Here is a 19,028-nt window from a genome sequence, read left to right as displayed (position 1 = left end):
GATGTTGTGCGGACCAAGAGTTGAGCAACTCTGACCACACTAACCCATCACATTTAGTTGAGCCCTAAGAGTGCCAGACCCTTGCATACATCAGGGATTAGAGTGTGATCCCACTTTGGGAAAGAAAAGTCACAACAAATGAATGCTTGGGTTGGTGGAGAATAATTACAGGGAAAGTAGGGGAAATGAATAGTTTGACAACAATGTCATCCAAATCCCCCAGAATAAATGAGTAGACAAATGACGGCCTTCATTCAGAAAAAGTCTAGTCTGGGTATGCTCTTTAATTCGGGGGTCAGCAACCTGTTATAATTAAAGAGTCTGCCCATGTGGAAATTTAGAGTAAGAGGCCAACAGAGAGCCAGTATAAGAAAGTTCATTTGCATAAGAAAGCTAATACCATTTAACATTCCCGATAATTGGTGAATAACAATCACCAGAGTGGTAAACTTTAACTGCAGTCAAAGCTCTGCTTACAGTCTGAGTTTGATCCTGACAGGAAGTCAGTTTCAGGTAGCCGGTTCAAGGTTGACTCAGCCTTCCATCCTTCTGAAGTTGGTAAAATGAGTACCCAACTTGCTAGGGGCAAAGCATAGATGACTGGGGAAGGCAATGGCAATCACCCCATAAACACAGTCTGCCTAGCAAACATTGTGATGTGACCTCACCCCTGGTTCAGTAATGACCTGGTGCTTGCACAGGGGACTACCTTTACCTTGTAATAATCCTTAACCTTCCTGTAGCCCAGACAATAGCTCTTGTGATTCCTTTCTTAGGAACTGGTTCACAGCAAGTCAAACAACAAGTACCCTGCATGATAGTTTTACTAGTGTACTAGCCTCATTCTGAGTATGATTTGCACTTGGATTTCTAGCAGCTGTTCACCTGTATCGCTTCCTGTCCTACACAGCATCTCTAAGAAGTTCTTCAGTCCCATAAAAAAACCTTTGCCTGCCATTTCCTTTACATACTGGTTATTCTGCCTCACGTCTATCCCTTAAGGATTTGATTTTTCTCTTTTTAAAGAGCCATATTTGGTCATACAGTCATAGGATGCAGACTTCTACTGTCATTAAAAGGTTAATTCATTCACACTTTTTATTGATTAGTAAAGGAGGTAAAGATCAAAGGCCACATTTGAGTATTTTTTAAATCTATGTTTTATATTAACTTTGGAAGACTCAGAAAAGCAAAGTGTTGGATGTCGGTCATAGTTCTAAAGAGTACTTATTAATTAGTAAATTATCTCATATTTTCTACTAGGTTTGCTAGGCCTCAGCCACTGAGCCATTGGCAGGGACTGGAGGGGCACTGATCTCCCTGTTTCAAGTGATTGTTTCGTTCTAGCTCATCTCCTAATGCTGGCTCACTGATCCCATGTGTTTGTTTCACTTTAACACTGTCCTTATTATCTGTTTTTTTCCTCCTTTGTTATACATTTATTGAGGAGATATATATCCTAAGCTAGGATTTTAAAAAATGAAAATACAGATGACATTTAAAAAAAACTAAACTACTGTAATACATTTTACATTGGTTTCCCTTGAAGTCAGTTTGGAGACTCCAGTTGTTACAGAATGCCACAGTTTGATTATCAAGAACAGGGCAGAATATGGATATTATGCATATGGACACTCTACTGTCACTCCTCCCAACAGTTACTGGGCTCAATTTAAGGTACTGACTATCACTTACAAAGCCTTCCATGCCTTTGGTCCCTCATACCTGCAAGACCACTTCTCTCCCTATGCTCCACCATGTCAAATTTGCTCATTTAAGCAGGGTCCTCTGCAGGTGCCATCCTGCAAATGGGAAAGATCAACAACTGCCCACACATGTGTGCTTTTTATGTGTGTCCCACACCTTAAAGAATGGGCTGCTTGAGGAAGACAGGAGGGGTCCAATACATTTGGCACTCCACAAACTGAATTGTTCAGGAGAATATTTTTATAAAGGTAATAGGGCTATGTTACACAGAAAAATACAGGAAGGTGCCTTTGTCAAAGAATGGAACTGTGGACTAGACAACTAGGTATATAGGTATCATTTATTGCAGTATGTATTCTCTTGGTCTTGTGGCATTGCATTTCTACTTATATAATATCATTTTCTACGTTCTTTAACATGCCAAGTTTAATACTTTGCTTTATTTCACAAGTCTTTTTCTTTCAGATTGCTGCCATCCTAATTCTACTGCATTGTTTACCAGATGTCTCATCCTGTTGACTGCACTGACTTATATCATGTAATCCACCTTATTATTTATTTTAAAAATTATACCCTGTATTTCTGCCCAGATTTGGGTCACCAAGGCAATAATCAGATTAAAAACATACACAATAAAAACACAAATTTAACACCATTAAAACCACCAAAACACATCATTAACACACTTAAAATACACATAAAGCAACACAGCAACCCCTCCAGACTTCACTGGTAGCAAAAGCTGCTTCAGGACAGTTCACGGGAATATTCCTTTACTGGCAATAATGGGGGTAGGGGACAGATGGTAACATGCCATGCCCTTGAGGGAAAGCTACCTTCCTCCACCCACAGGTCAGGAACTCATGCTACTGTTGTTACATCAAGTACAAAAAGGGCAATAAATTACATTAGCTGAGGAGGAAACAAGCGCCAATTTTTATGTTCCAGCTGCAATCTAGAAATTGCTGTAAACCCTCCTATCTGGCAAAGAGCCCACAAACAGTCATAAACGTTACAGCTACTCAGCAAAGGGAACACTTCCAAAACCCTGGAGTTTTCATACCAGCAACAGATTTCTAGCAGCATTATGTGCAAGTAGAAGAGCCCTCGGCACAATGGGAAGGAATCTGTACAGTGAACAGTTGCCATATAACATTACAGATACTACCCAGAGCAATCGCCACACCAAACGGTTTTTAGCAGCTGCCCCCTAATAATGTTCAAATTGGCCTGGAGAGGTGCACCTACCGGTTGGGAATGGAAAGAGTGCCATCTGGTGGACGCCGCAGCTTTTCACTGAATGCAGCTTTGAACTGGTGCCAGGACAGCTCATTACAAGAAAAGATTAACAGCAGCTATCAGCAGCTGTAGCACAATTATTTCTTCGGGTGCTTTCAAACTTGATGTCCACAGAGAGGCTTGCTCAGTTTTGCTGAGGGTGCTATCTACTCTGAATGCTGCTGCAACCGGTCCAGGGTGTATTGAGTCATTGATGCATCCTACATTGTGTTGCACTCAGCTTAACCAGCTGTGTTACATTTCAGTGGACTTTCATTATTAGGTTGGTTACAAAGATCCCGACGCTTCAGGATGAGTTCTTTCTGAGCCTGAGCAGCATGCTTTTCCTTCTCCCAAAGAAAAGCAGGTGTTTGAGTTAGAGAGGTCGGATCTAACAGATGGAGGCTCAAACCCCCACTTTGCCATGGAAGCTCACTGGATAACCTTGGGTTGGTCATTTTCTCTCAGCTTAACCCCCCCCCCCCTCCAAACAGGATTGCTGTTGTGAGGATAAAATGGAAGAGGGGGAAAATATTGTTATAAGTTACTCTGTCCCCCACTGGGAAGAAAAGCAAGGCAAATCTGCCTAAAATACCCCCCAGGAACCCAAAGAGAGCTGGTGTAGTGGTTAAAGTGTTTGACTAGGACCTGGGAAATCCAGGCTCAAATCCCCACTCACACCGCGGAAGCTTGATGGTGACCTTGAGCCAGTCACACACTCTCAGCCCTGGCCAGTATTAAGATTGGAGACCTCCAAGGAATACCAGGAACTGATGCGGAGGTAGGCAATGGCAAACCATCTCCAAAAGGTTCTTGCCATGAAAACCCTAAGGGATCACCATAACTCAGCTGGGGACTGGATGGCAAAAAAACAGGAGGAGATAAAGTTCCCTCAAGCATGAACAAAGTACATCCCAAGACCATGGTCTTTATGTGCCTGAATATAATATGGATTCAGCCCTGTGCTTGTGTCTAGGTTTGATACTGCATTGCTTGAATAGTCCCCTAAGATGAGGGAGAACAGGCACTCACACAGCTGAGGAAGGGCAGCTTAGCTCAGAGAAGGTCCAGGCTGGCTGCTATGCCTACAAGGGACCTCTTTCTCTCTCTCATATACACATCTCTCTAAAAGCACTTGCAAAATGGCATCTCTCCAAAACCCCATTATTCAAAGATAGCACAGCATGTAGTAGCATAGCATGCACACACACAATACATTAACATTTCACAACTATCACTAACATAGTCCTATGCAATGTTCAACAATCACTGCTATAACCTCACCCCAAACGAAAGCCTGGTTCCAAGTCAGGGGAAAAATTGCTAAGTAAATGCTCAGAGAACTACCTGAGGCCAAACAAAAAAGATCATGTGGATTTCTCAATTAAAAATTGCCCTTGAGCAAGTGAGGGGAGGGAACCAAATATAAGCTGCAGCCCAGTGAACGTACAGGAAGGCAGAATCTTGAGAAATAATGGACCAATGGGAATATGGAAGGAGATGGGCTTTTTTCAAAGTTCCAATATAAACAACACAACACAAGGGGTGTTGGGGTGGGGGGGACGGGACATTACTCTCATTTCCAACCAATGTTATCCAAAGTAGATTTTACCTTTGTAGTCAGGCTCTTAATAATGGCCATAACATGGCTTATACTTAAATGCTGTATATTTTCTCCCTCTTGTCCCCGACTGCAGGAACAATCGAGGGTAGATAATTGGGTTATCACTTTTGCACTTGTAACCCCCATGCTCAGAATAGGTTGACCCAGAAAGGGGTGGAGACTCAAAGCAGCAGGAGGCTGCAGAGCTCCTGTCGTTTGGAGGAGACAAGGCTACCCGACTCGGACCTTGATTTGTATAAGCCCTTAACACTTTGTTAAGGTAACCACAATGTTGTTGGGAACTAGTGGGAAGGTGGTTGTTTATTTTTGCTATGTTGTAAATGTTGGAGTTCATTGTTTCAGGGTTTTTGTGGTTGTAATGGGTGAGAGTTCTGGAAACCTTCATCATGTTGAATCCTGTTCATCAAGCCCTTGGAGCAGGGGTCCCCAAACTAAGGCCCGGGGGCCAAATGTGGCCCCCTGAAGGCATTTATCCGGCCCGCCAGGCATGACGGCGATGGCTCCATTCATGTGCAGTGGGGGCTCAAGGGAGAGGAGGAACCGGCCCCAACGGCTGTTGATTGCAGTTACATGATGGCACCCCCAAATCTCCATGAATTTTCTGACCCAGAGTTGGAAACCTTACATGTGGCAACGCCTGCTCCGCCCTTCCCTCTCGGCTACTCCATGTGTTGCTCTCAGGCTTTCTGTTCCGCCTCACTCCCATTGGCATCAGCCAGGCTGGTGAATCGCTCGCTGGCTGCTAGGGAGGAAAGAACCCAGGAAGATACCTGATCCTGGGTTAGATGGAATGTTTCATTGGGAAAGTTCTGCTTTTTTTTTTTACAGGGGAAGGTATTCCACAGCCTCCCCAACAATATTTGGAGCCCACCCTGTACTTGACATATTTTGGTCACTGTTCTAAAAATAGACCATGACAGAAAGGCTGAAAGGTGAAATCTTTACAATCATTTGTGGATAGGAATTTGTTCATAGTTTTTTTTAGTCCGGCCCTCCAACAGTCTGAGGGACAGTGAACTGGCCCCCTGTTTAAAAAGTTTGGGGACCCCTGCCTTGGAGTCTTCAGGAGCCAACCCACTTGCAAAGAAGAATTGGACTTGGCAATATCAGTAGACTGTAAATATAAGGACTTGAACATGCAACTTAATAGGACTGTAATGTGTTAAATGTTAAAAGTGGTATTTGTTAAGAAAGTAAACCATTTTGTTTTAAATTTAGTTTCTTTGAAACTCCAAGTACTGCCCCACAGAACTCACAAGCTGAGGTTACACACTCAACTGAGAAATTCTGAAAGTACAGATAGAAAACCATCACCTGATGAATTTGTGCCCAACACTTAGCCCTGCCAGAAAAGCAAAGATCTTGCGGTCCCGATAGCAGAAATAATTTCTGAATCTGATAGGTTCAGAAATAAATGGCGATTCGACTGGAGCTTGGGAGAACTGCATTTAGGCAGGGAAGGGACCTTGGTACACTACATCACCAGACAGTCCACCTTCCAAAGCTGTCACTTGCTCCAGAAGCGGAATAAATGTTTTAAAAACGAGTAAGCAATTTGTGAAGTTTGGAGTTGTAATTCTGGGGCTCTCCAGCCTCCACCTGGAGGTTGGCAAGCTTAAGCCCAGAACTCACGTCACCAGGTGTCACGGCAACATACAGACGTGCGCCCACGGAGCAGAGAAATGAAGATCGCGCCCTGCTGTGTGCAGGGGCGCCGGAATGCGAAGGCCTTGCATGAGAATGCTGCACACGATGTCCCGTTTCTGCTCAACTGCGCTGTCTCCCAGCCCCCTCCCACACTGCAAACCCCTCCGGGAAGAGGGTGCGCACAACCGAACCCCGCTAGAGCCCTTGTGCATCGCCGCCCTGCGTGTTTCCTCGCCCAGGAGGCCCGCTTCCCTCCCTTCGCAGCTCAGCGCGTAAAATCTTGCTGCGCGCTCCAGGGCTGATGCGTCCTGCGCCACCCGAGCCGGGGCTGCGAAAGGACCGGGCCGCTCCAGCAGCGCCTCCGCCCTCCGGCGCCCCGCAGTTGCTCCTAGTCCTAAATCAAACTGGGTTTTATTTTTGCCTTTATGAAGCGGGGGCTTGGGAGAGGGGGGGAGGTAAAGGTCCAGGCCCCGGGCCGGCTTCGCGCTCCTCGCGCCAAATAAAGCCGCTGCGGAGCACTGGAGCAGGTTGCTTGCCTCGGGAGGAGGAGGAGCCGCCGGGCCAGGTCTCGGGGCCGGCCGGGCGCTCGCGCGAGGGGGGCGGGGGCTCTCGCTCGCCGGGGAAAATGTTGCGCAGGTTCTAAAGTGGAACGGCGGCGGCGGCGTGACTGAGCGCGCGAGGGGCGTGTGTGTGTGCGTGTGCGCGAGGCAGAGTAAGCCCGAGCGAGCGTTGCAATAACAGCGGCGCAAAAAAAAAAAAAAAAACACCCGAAGAGTCCGCGGCACGCAGACGGACCCCGCGCTGAATCTGGGAACGGCCGCCTCCTCATTTCTCCCTGTATGGAGCTTTCCGCTATCGGGGAGCAGGTGTTTGCGGTGGAGAGCATCAGGAAGAAGCGCATAAGGAAGGTGGGTTTTGCTTTCTACCCCGCTTACGTTTCCTCTCTCAGGCTTGAAGCAGAGGTGTGGGAGGGGGCTCCGTTCTTTTCCTGAATGCTATCTGAGGTGTTCATCTGGGTATCCCAAAAAGGAGCACGTGGGCAGCTCCAAGCCTTGTTAGGGGGAAGTATGCAGGGACTACCTGCCCCATCTTCATTCCCCTCGGATCCTGTAAGAAACCTATCATCCCATAGCCTTCCCCCTCCATGCTACCACCATGCCGTGGTGCGAGTAGGGGGCGTGGTAGGTCGTAGCATCTTCCTGCCGGCAGGGGGCGGCAGTGGAGCCTCTCAACCTGAAGCCCTTGGAAGGCATGTGTAGGCTTGGCTGTCATGCTCCACAAGAGGCTTGAGAACGCACAGATAGTTATTATGCTAGCAGGTGATGGAGATCACGTTAGTATGTGACCAAATGTTGTATAACCTCCTCAAGATTCTTGAAATATGTTGATGTGGTAGTGAGTTGCAGGGGGTTTGCTTTGTAGTAAGGACAGCCAAGATCACAGAGAAGCTGACTTGCCCTGTAGGAACGTGGACTTGGTGCTCCAGAGGTTGCTACCTTGGCATGGTAAGAGAAGAGAGTTAAATGTGTGAGTTAAATTGGGAGATGTGCAACTTTAAAAGCCCCTTTCCATCAAGTGGAACTGTTTTCCCGCTTCTGCTCCTTAAAGTCACAGTGAATGTGGAAAAGAAAAATATGAATTATGTATATTAGAAGCTAGGTTAACTTTAGATAAATGGAGGCACCAAAGACATTAACACATTTTTGTTGGATACTGAAAGATCCATGTTTTCTTCCATTGTCTAACATTAATTTTTTGTCTGCCCTTATTAAGCCATAAATGTTGGGCGCACAGTTTTAATGTTTCATTTGCCTTTTGGATTGGAGCAGGGCTGAATAATAATATAGCCCCTTCATAAACATCAGCTAACCCATTGTTTGTGGTGGAAAATGCAGCTATTCATCTCCTTGCAAGGGAGTTCTTCAACTTGGACATGGAAGAGAAACACTTAATTTTCAGTCTGGTGACTCACATTCTCCTGAAATGTAAAATTGTACATATCAGCAGGGTAGTGGTGATGGAACAGCCGAGTATCTACAACTGTCCCAAGATCCTCTGTGCCTTTATGAAGCAACTTTTCCCTGATTTTAGAAATGTACACATTTCCATCCAGGAAATGCAGAAGAAGGCATCACTCTAAACATGCTGTGGATGATAATTATGGTTTAGCTACCTTAAAGTGGCATCTTAAGATGAGTTAAACCTTTCACTTCAGTTGACTGGAAAGGATACAGCTCTGCCTAGGATGTGATTGTTGAGTCCAGTATGTCCTTGTTGTTGTAGCTTTGCCCTGCTTTGCTTTAGAAGTTGCTGTTGCAGAACCAGATTGTAGCGTTGCTTCCTGCTAGTTAAAAACACTCATTCCCTAACCTTACTGGTTTGTTGGAAGGCTTCCCCACTGTGCCTTCCTTACTTCTCTGGGAATGATGAGATATGAAGCCACTGCAGCAGGAGCATCTTAAAGAGAGATGTTTTGTTAGAACCATCCCAAGGATTATTGCTGTTGTTAATCAGTCCTTCTTGTCATGCATGTGAATGTAGATAATTTCTTTGGGACTGTTTGGAAAAGGATCTGGAGGAAGAATGTATATTTCTGCACATAGAATTTAGGGGCTCAGTTCATTGAGGGAGAGGTTTCCATTTTGAAATGTTAGGAAGTGGGTGATTAATGTGATTGGCTACAGAAGCGCATGTTCTGCAGGTCTAGCCATTTCGCCTTTCTGTTGTGGGACTTGGTCAGTTGTTGATCATGTTTCTCTTCCTTTTTCTGTAGGGTAAAGTGGAGTACCTGGTGAAATGGAAAGGATGGCCCCCCAAGTAAGTTTTGGGGTATATATGCCAGCATGCTTGTGTTGATGATCTGTTTTCCATGTTCTGTATTTTCTGTGGCCCCCAGTGCTTTAAGGAACACTGCTTTTTATGTGTTCTCTCCCTTCCTTGTCCAAAAAAACAAGTAATTGTGTTCAGATAATAGAATCTGATTTCTTAAAGTTCCTCTTAAAACATTTGTCCTCGAGGCATTGTGGAAATGTAATTAGTTGATGAGCAAGATATTCTTTTTCTGCCTGGAACTCTAGGCATTTAAACTTTACCCCCACCCTCCAACCCCAAGTTTACTTCTGCACTGCTCCTGCTGAACCTGATATTAGTCTCCCTGAGCCTTTTGGACATATCCAAATACTCTGTGATTGCTCTATTAGAGTAACAGTTTTGGAACTACAGCATTGTGGAGCAATGGACCTCCAGCATCATACCGATATATTTTTAGCTGTGGTTCTCTTCTGTTTTCCCCATCCAAACTTTGGCTCAGGCAGAATCCACCCCCCCCCCCACCTCTTTCTTTTAAAGAGCAGAGGGGTTTAACTTGCAAGTTCAGTGGGGCATCCGACGTTGCTTAAACATCCACAGGATTTCAGCTTTGTGTTCGTAGCTACTAAACGCCCTCACTGGAGGTCACTGCATTTCATTAGGGAGTGAGCATGCCCTGCCTCTGCAGTCTCTACTAGGGTGAAAGATTAATATCGTTGTGAAGTCATTACTATATATTTCTGCCTCTCTAAAGAAAGCATTCCTGCTAATCTAGGCACACTGCCATCTGCGTTCTTCTGTCCCCATGGATTGCGCTGCAGCTATAGTGGCACATTTTAATACAGAAAGGGTCTGAAAGCTTGGTTACTTTGAATCCCGCCCTGGAGTTGTAGGCAAAGATCTGCAAGGTTAGAACAGTCTAAACCAACCTTCCTGTTCACACTCCGCCCTGCTCATCTGTGCCAGGAGTGTTTTTGTCCTTGGGAAAAGGAAGTGAGGCCTCCTGGCTTCACATTCTCTTAGCTATATGTACTGGGTTAATAACTGTGATATTGTCTTGCTCATCAGCTAAGCACTTCCTGCAAGAGGGTTTCAAGTTCAATTTTGGTATGATTACAAGTATGATCATTTTGATCTCCTCTAGGGAGTAAATACTGCACTGTTGTTTCTTAGGGCTTGTATCCCAATTCATATTATTCTTCAGAAATACTGCACTGTTCCAGTGCACAATGACATTAAAGTTTATCTTATCTTAAGTGCTCAGAAACATACCTGCCATCAGTTTGCTTGTTTTATTCCCCTTTTATTCCTTGCCCCAGTTAAAAATCCTCAAATTACAAGTAAGAGGTCTCAACTTCCTGCTTTCCTAGACATACCACAATAAACTAGAAGTGTTCCTAAAGCCTGGCTGTTGTGTTGCTTTAGAGCTCTTCTCTCTGGATTGGCGATAGTATTTAAAAAATGACTGGGCAGGTATATGTAATGTTCTGTTTGTGTCCTGCCCCTATACTTTCTGTCCATGGTTTCTATATATTTAGCAGACCCCTAACAAGGTTCATCATAGCGTATCATTGCTGCCCTTGATTTCAGACACATTTCTTAATTCATTCTCCGTCTTGATTTGTGTGGTTATCCAACTTGTGTCTGTGTCCACCCTTTCTTGATTTCCTCCCCAATTATTCTGCTTTCTCCTCTTGAGGAAGCAGGGCAAAATGGTCCCTTGCTGGAGAGCTGCTTGGCTTCGACTTTTCTTTTTCTCTTCCCTTCCTCTCCACCAACCCTTCTGGGTGCCTTTCCAAAAACCTGCCTGCAGGCCCCACCCAGCAGAGCTGGGAGCCAGGGATTTGAAGGGTTATGGCTCCGAGTCAGCTGCTAGCTTGTTTACAACTTGGGTTTGAAGGAGGAGAGGGAGGGGAAAGGAGGGAGGAGACCACGTGACCCATGTTTTCCAGAATGCGTGGTCTGCAGATCTGCTGTAGTCTGGCCTCTATGTGTTTGTGCGTTGTGTGTGTGTATCTGCGTATAGCGGGAGCGGCACTGTTTTTCTGTATGCAGTGTTTTCTCACTGCAGTCGAGCTAGAAGCTGAGCTGCAGAGGAATGGGCAACACCCACAGGGCATGGGTTTTTTTAAAAATTCTAATAAATTCCCTGTCCTTCTCTCCTCCTTATGCTCTTTCCCCAAGAGACTCTCGGCCTCCCTTTCACTCACTGCCTAAAACAGAAACCAAAATCCACTGCGGCAGGAAGGTAGAAAAGAAAAACACCATTTGCTCAATTCTTGTTTTTTGCTTGGATAACTTATATCTGTTGCCACATTAGGCAGAATGAAAAGGGGGGAGGGAGCGTGCCCATGAGAGGGCAGGATTGAGGGACCGTGGAAGCTGCCTAAGAATTAATAACAATGAAGCTGTGGCTATTTATAACCTTCCCCTGAGAGCGGGATATGAAAGGCAGCTTCTTTGAATAAGTGTACAATTTGCAGGGCAGTCCTAAACTGAGCCGCACCCGTCAAAGCCCATGGGCCTTAGGTTGCCCCGCAGATATCAAACCTAATATTTACTAAGCCTCAGGGCATGTTTAAAAATTTGCATTCATCCTCATGGGAGGCAAATCATTCCCATTTTATAGATGAAATGCTGAGGCAGTCACATGCCCAAGGCTATCCAATAAGCCCTGTGCTGTGTTGGTACTTGAGCGCAGACTAGATCTACAGACACTTATTAGTTTGTTAAAAATCATCAACCCAATGATTCATGATTTAGTAATAAGAAATGATTTAGTATTTTTGCTACAGAAGTCGTTCTTCTCTAGGATTTGATTTTTTTTCTTAAAGCATTGGCAGTATCTGTGCAGGAATCCAATTCTCAGAATTCTCCTTCCCAAAAGGCTAATGCTTGCTCTTTTTTCCCTGTAAATTTCTACATGGGCTTTTTCCCCTCTGGTGCATAGTTGTATAATTGCTGTATATTTACACTTGAACACACCGTGGCCAACTTTCCAAAGCTACTTTCAGAGAGGATTATTGTCTCTTTTCTGACTAATTCCCTTTTTATATTCTTTTTTGCACCCAACGTCTGTATTAACATATGTTAAAAAACCCTATGTGTATAGTTAATGAAAAAAAATCTTACAGAAACTCTGTTTAGATGTGACAATTGCAGTACATTCTTATGTAGAGTTATATTAGTCTAAGCCCACTGAATTCAATGGCTAAGACTACAGCAACTGCAAAGGATTGCATGGTTGAAGTGTTGGAGCTCAATTTGCTGATCAAGCTCTCATTGTCACCTGTGAACATCATCTTCAAGAAGCTGCATGTCTGTTGATACCTTTTGTAGGTCTTCAGATCAATACCAAACATTCAGACTCTGTTAACATTCTTTCTAAAACTCTTCACCAGTCAATTCCTAATTTATAGATATTGAAGATACTTGGAAAGTTGACCCTGCGTTTATCCCTCTCTTAGCTAAATGTCAACGTCCTATTTTCAGTAAATGGACAAGCTTGCTGAGAAAGCCAGTCTCTTGATGAGGAATCCGGGCTATGCTTTGTAGAAGCATCTTGGAGGGGCCAGAGAGGAGTGTTTTCATTCCTCTACATTGCATACAGTCATGATTACACATGTACCAAAAAGCTCTCATAATTGACAGTGTGGTGACCAGCAGGAGGCTGCAGATCTCTTGCTATTTCTGTACTGCATTTGGATTAGGGCTGTTCACACAATAAAAAGAATATTTGTCAGCCAGGCCACTAAACTACAGTGAAGCTGCATAAGTGAATACATAGGGATAAAACATGTTTTTGCTTCCGCATGAAGCGTCAGTTTAGAAGAGATGTAGGTCAAGAATAGAATGATAAATTTGATGTTCAGGAATGATGAGAACTCTGTTTCTGACTATGACGTTTTTTATCCTACTCATCCTCTGAGGACCTTGTGGGGATGTATATTGTTTTCTTCACCTATTTTATCTTTGCCATGACCCTGGGAGTTAGGTTAGGGTGTGAAATAATAGCTGGCTTGAGGTTACCAAATATGGTTCACAGCTGAATGAGGATTTCACCCTGGACCTCCCCAGTTCTAGTCCGGCTCAGCACCATGCTGGTTTTTGTTTGATCCTCTCATTTCACGTTTATTATTTTGGAAAAAGAGCATCAAGGCTAAAATTAAGAGTGCCCAGCTGCAGACTGGGTTGTGGTCTTCAGCTGATGTGGGAATAGGTGCCGGAATGTTGGCAATGCTAGTGGAGGCCCACTTTACTGGAAATTATTTATGATAGATTTCTTTTAATGTTCTCTGTTAGATACAGCACGTGGGAACCAGAGGATCACATTCTTGACCCTCGCCTGGTGATGGCTTATGAAGAGAAGTAAGAGTGTTTCCTCTTTTTCTCTTTGGGGAAGGTTAAAATAGCTTGCATCCATCAAACAGGTCTAATTGGGCTGTATTAGCACATAGATTTCTTTCCTACCTTGCCAAGGGCTGAATGACTTGTTATGCGAAGTATTCTATAGAGCAGACTCCTGGTTGAATTGAGATCCTTGCACTGTGGTTTAATTATCTGGGATCTTAGCCTAGCTTGTTCCCAGTGGCTCACTGACTTGCACATAAAAGGAACAATGATCCTATTCCTGGCTGCCTGGAAATTTTACTGGGGAGGTACGGACATTGCTATCTGATATCTTCCCAATCATACATAGTTGGAAGAAATGGTTACAATCACGTCCTTCTCTTGCCATTGCTCAACCTCTGAACTCTGTTCCATTGGCTTCAAATTGTGGACAGTGAGGAGATGTTAATGTGGTGATGTTGTGTCATGCTACTATCCTCCCAGTTACACATTCCTAGGAGATATAGTGTGAGGCATAATTTAGTTTGGTGGTTCTGTTTGCCCTTAATATGTGCTTTCGTCCTAAAATACCAGTACTTTATACCTTGTAATGACAGTGAGCATTCACTATACATGGTCTTGATCCTCTTTGTGAAAGGATCTTTTGAGCTTGATGTAAATGGTTAGGAGGCATTCATATAGTAGGTTTTAGGACTACCCTTGTGAATATACCCTGCTTGTTAACAAATGAAATCTCTAGATATCTTCTGTATTCTCAGGGAAGAACGAGAACGTGCCTCAGGTTACAGGAAGAGAGGCCCAAAACCGAAGCGCCTGTTGCTGCAGGTAACTATTGTTTGATGCCCTTTCTCATGCCCCACAGTAGATCCAATATTAGATATTGAAATGTGGTTTTCAGAACAGCAATTGCTTTCTGTAACCAAGCTCTGTCTTGGTGGGGTCTGAGTGTAGAACTGTGAATACATTTTTCTGCATTGGCATACATGATTAAGGCCAGCACTTATCTGCAATGATGTAGTGAGGGTGGTATGAGGGGGGGGGGGCTAGAGCCCTGGGCACCACTTGGGAGGCTCCCATGAGGGCGCATTTCCCCCCTCACAGCTGGACTCTCCCCCCCAAACTCCCTGTGGAAATCGGGTTAAGGGCGCAGTTAAAAGCAGGCCAGCAGGGCTTGCCCTGCCCCCAAACTTCGCATGGAGTTCAGGAGCAGGGCTGGTCCGTTTGATGCTGGGCTCAGCTCACCCGGGTCCAGCTTTGAGCCTGCAGTTTAAAGCTGGACCTGGGTGAGCTGAGCCCAGCATCAAATGGGCCTGCCCCACTGGCCAACATTTAACTGCGGCCCTTCCCTGAACTCCGCAGGGAGTTTGGAGGCAGGGCGCAGCTGTGAGGTGGTGGGTGCAGTTGTAAAGGAGGAGGTGGCACCCAGGGTGAGCCATTGGCCTTGCCCTGGGTGCCATTTTACACAGCCTACCCCCCACCCCCGGCTTATCTGCTTGTGTCAGTTCTCTGTTAGGGACTTTGCTTCCATTCAGATAATTCTTAAAATAATTTTTCATCTTGAGCTGTAAAACACACTGAACTAGTCCTTACATCAGGGTGGGTAAATTATGGTCCACGGCCCACATCTGGTCAAAGCAAGCTTTTCCTCCAACCATCAAGATGTTGGAGTAATGGACTAATGCTCCTGAAACTTGTTTAATACTTCAAGAGCACCTGAAGACCAATTGAGTAGGAGAAAGGACCACATCTGGGTTTCCTCCCACTTTTGAAGGCTCAAAGTTGGACATTGGCTCTTTCCATTTCTGGTGTTGCCGGTGCTGGAAACAGAAGTGTCAGTGTTCGACTCAGAGCTCTCTGAAGTGAACAGAGATCTTGCTGTGGCCTTCAGGATGAAAAAATTCCTCACCCCTGCCTAGGAAGATGTTGACCTAAGCCACTGCAGGTGTTTTTATATGCCCAGATACATCCTGGACTTTCTATGCTTTTTCCCCCTCCCTGTTTGCAGAGGCTGTATAGTATGGACTTGAGGAGTGCACACAAAGGAAAAGAGAAACTCTGCTTTTCTCTGTCACGGAGGTTTGGGGGAGGAGGAAACAACTTGGCAGGGACCAAGGGAGGGCAGGCAGAGCTTTCTGAGAAGAGGGTGGAAGGAGGGGTGCTGCCTTTCCCTCTTCGGAAGCAGAACAAGAACCAGAAGTACTTGCGCCTTTCACGGAAGAAGTTCACCCGCATGTCAAGCCTGGAGAACCGAAATCGCCGCCGGGAGTTTTTCTTGAAGGAACCAATGGCACTAGAGGACAGGCAGACCCCCAGTGACTGGGAGGAGACCACACAACCTGCCAACAAAGAGGGTAAGGCTTGATAACATAACCAGCTGTGGAGAGGGGAAATTTGTGCCATTACTAAAGAACTGGACAGCGCTCAAATTCTGTGCTGAGCCCCTTTCAAGGTCCCTAAAGGTTCTCGCTGCATGTTGACCCACCTGCCCTTGTCCCTTCCACCCTCCTCCCTTCAGCAGCTGTCAGTGGCATTCCCCACCTTTCAGGGTTTAATTATTGTCTCTCCTGAAGCTGGAAAAGAGGTTGGGCCTGCCAGGCAGCTTATTGTTCAAATGTAACTCAGTGGATCATTCCTGGTATGTGAGTATACCCATCCAGGTTAGGTGGAGCTTCTGAAGCAGCAGGTGCGTTGTACGAGTGGTCAGAATGTCCTTGCCACCTCTTCAATTCTCTTCCCTTCTTTTTTTCTGTATGTCCTTGCCCTGGTGTTGACTGTGCTAAATTAGGGGTGGTAAATTAGGGCCGCCTTTGTCAAGTGAGCAGGGGAAAGAAGCTTCAACAGGCAGTGGCTTCAGAGTTATCTCCCCTCCCTTCTCATATGTTGTTTCTTTCCTCTTCCCACAGTGAGCTCTGATACAGCAGAAGGCTCCCTTTCATGGAGCCCAGCCCAGCCCCCAAATGAAGTAACAGTGACGGACATCACAGCAAACTCCATTACTGTGACTTTCAGAGAAGCACAAATGGCAGAGGGATTCTTCCGAGATCGGAGCATCCAGTTTTGAAACTCCATTTTTATTTAATAATTTTCTGTTTTTCACATTTGGGGAATTCCCCTCTCCCTCCTATGTTTCTAATCAGAGGGTTTTTTTCTCCTTTATGGCAGGTGATTTAAATATATTCTGTAACAAAATCCGAAAATTTTCCTTCACAGATGTTTACAGAGGATTTTGATTTTGACTGTTGATGCCTCGTTGACTTAATTTTTTCCTGCTCCTCTTTCAAGTACTCAAAAACGACAAAAAAGGCAGTGTGGGGGTGCCTGTGTGTGTGTTTTTTTCTTCATTTGTTACTATAGATATATATATAGAGAGAAAGATTATATAGATATATTACTTGTCTGTTACTGCTTTGTGCGTTTTGGAAACTGAAGCTCTTTTCATTGGCAAAGATCTTTATTGCAGTGTACTGGAGAAGACGGTCCACTCCTTATATCAATAATGGTGAATCAGTGATTGAAATGAGACAATGCAAGTCCAGAAATAGGAAAGAGGCCAAATATCTCTCTATGCTCTTCTATATTTTCATAGTATATTTTTCTTTGTCAGACTACTTCCCTGGTCAGTTCCTTTCCCACAGATATTTGTGGACCCTTCTGCTTCAGGCAAGTGGTCCTTGTTCGATGCTTCCTCCCTTATTAGTACTGTAACTTGATGTGGCCTGCAAGTGTCCGTAGTGCTTCCACAAATGTTGCAGTTTGGAAAGTACGCATAGTTATCCTGGTTTGCTTGGTTGTGCACTCAGTGGGAACGCCTACATTGGTGCTTTCCCCACTCATGGTTTCTTATAAACAGGAATGCAAAAAGCTGTATGGCGCCGACTAGGTGCATTCATGCTGCCCCTTGCTCACCCTGTGTGTGGACCAGTGTTTTTCAAACTCTTCTTAGGAAACTTATGGTTTCTTGGAAGATTAGCAGGAGTTTCTCAGTGTTTGCTATTACCACCTGTCTCTGCAATGCACAAGCTAAAGAGTTTGTTGTGGAATGTCTTGATGGCTGTACTTGGGTTATGTGGAACCACAGTGAGGCTTGACAACGCAGGCTGTTGCGCTTTCAGAGTTTATAGCGTGCTGCATAATCATTTGCCACACCCAAGAGTTCTACAACAGACATGTAGTTTCTCATAGCTGAATGTGAAAAGGGTTCTCTTTGAGCATAAAGTTTGAAATCCGCTTGTGTAGGCTGTCAATTCAGTAATGTGTATCAGTATGCTGGAAGATAGAGGTCCACAGTGCAGTATGGAGTATGGGTGTTGGATACACATTAGAAAATTACATAGTGGACACCTGAAAATGAGCTGGCATACATGATACCTAAAGAAAATAATATATTATCTCCGCCAGCCGGCTAATGGAATAATGATGTCTAAATATTGAGCCACTACAGGTAGCAGGTAATGACTGATGGCTTTACGTATCTTTTTCCTTTTCTCTTTGAATTCTTAAGCTTTGACTAAAGGTAAAATTGTTCAGCAGCTGTAATTTTTGTGTGTGTAAATAATTGGAAGATTTTTGTGCTTAGGTGGCTGCTTCTTCAACCTGTTCTGCTTGGACATATCTTCCCACTGTGACTGTGATGGTGTGTATACAACTAAGAATTATTGGAAATCATCTTAGTCAGGAATCTCTCCTTTTTTAAAAAAAATGCCTGGCTCAAGATGAACAAGAAACAGGACATGTTCAAGTGCTGAGAACATTGCTATTGAGTTTTATTGTGGGAGGGGGATATTCATGAAATTTGCTTTATGCATCTGTGAGAGTCACCGCTCTTTTTTATGGGATGGAACTGGGGAGGTAGGATTGAGACACTTTTTGTGGGGGCAGAAGAACTTTAGCTGTTGGCTGAGAGCATAGACATGGGCCATGGCTTGAAATGGACACTGGCCAATTTATCCTATCTGGTCAAAGTAAGGAGTCAGAAATAATGGCAGAAGTGGAGTGTGATTATGAAAGATTTGTAAACTTCTGGTTCAGATTGACCCTTGAAGGAATATGCTTTCATTGATGATATTCTGCCAGTTATATTGTAGCCTTGGATACTTTAATCTTATACTAAGTGAGGGTGTCTTTTCTGTGAAGATCGCAAAATCTTTGCCAAGGAGAACCTGCTTGTAGTTCCATAGAGCCTTGTCTTGCACTTCAATGCCTTGAAATTTGTGCTGGACATCTTGTGATTTTTAAAAAGGAAATGTTGTATCTTCAATCTGTACAGGTATGTTCTTGTGTATTTGTGCTTCTTTTTAATTTCACTTAATCAGAAACTTCAGAAAACGTATATTCTTATGGAAGTTGCAGGCAAGAAGGTAGGAACAAGGGCTTCAATCCTAACCTTAATTACATGGGTATAAATCCCACAGAAATTAATGGGATTTGCTTCTGAGTAAAATGTTTAGGAATGGGGTACGAAACCAATGGAGCAAATGATGTTGGGATGCATGTTAGACTTCTTCCACTTGTTTTACTGACCTCAGCCTTCTTGCCAATGAAAATTAACTCCCCTCTTGTAAGTGTATGTTTTCTGAAACTATTCTTTTGGAGCATATAAAAGCATAATTTAACA

At 44.4% G+C, this 19,028-nt stretch overlaps 1 protein-coding gene across 2 annotated transcripts; it reads left to right on the top strand.

The window, feature by feature from the left end:
* The first annotated feature begins 6,300 nt into the window (after positions 1-6,300).
* CBX7 (chromobox 7) lies at positions 6,301-18,102 on the top strand. Of its 2 annotated transcripts, XM_048499206.1 has the most exons (6): positions 6,319-7,164; positions 9,030-9,073; positions 13,367-13,432; positions 14,173-14,239; positions 15,420-15,765; positions 16,318-18,102. In XM_048499206.1, the coding sequence occupies exons 1-6, from the start codon at positions 7,096-7,098 to the stop codon at positions 16,473-16,475; spliced, it is 750 nt and encodes a 249-aa protein (XP_048355163.1). In that variant the 5' UTR covers positions 6,319-7,095; the 3' UTR covers positions 16,476-18,102. The 2 variants fall into 2 exon arrangements, with proteins under 2 accessions (XP_048355164.1, XP_048355163.1); XM_048499207.1 differs by lacking the exon at positions 13,367-13,432 and having other exon boundaries at positions 6,301-7,164.
* The last annotated feature ends 926 nt before the right edge of the window (positions 18,103-19,028 follow it).

Source organism: Sphaerodactylus townsendi, linkage group LG06, assembly GCF_021028975.2.
Source record: "Sphaerodactylus townsendi isolate TG3544 linkage group LG06, MPM_Stown_v2.3, whole genome shotgun sequence".
In the NCBI taxonomy this organism is placed as follows: domain Eukaryota; kingdom Metazoa; phylum Chordata; class Lepidosauria; order Squamata; family Sphaerodactylidae; genus Sphaerodactylus; species Sphaerodactylus townsendi.
Note: the sequence above shows the minus strand (reverse complement) of the source record. Positions and strands in the feature narration are given on the sequence as shown.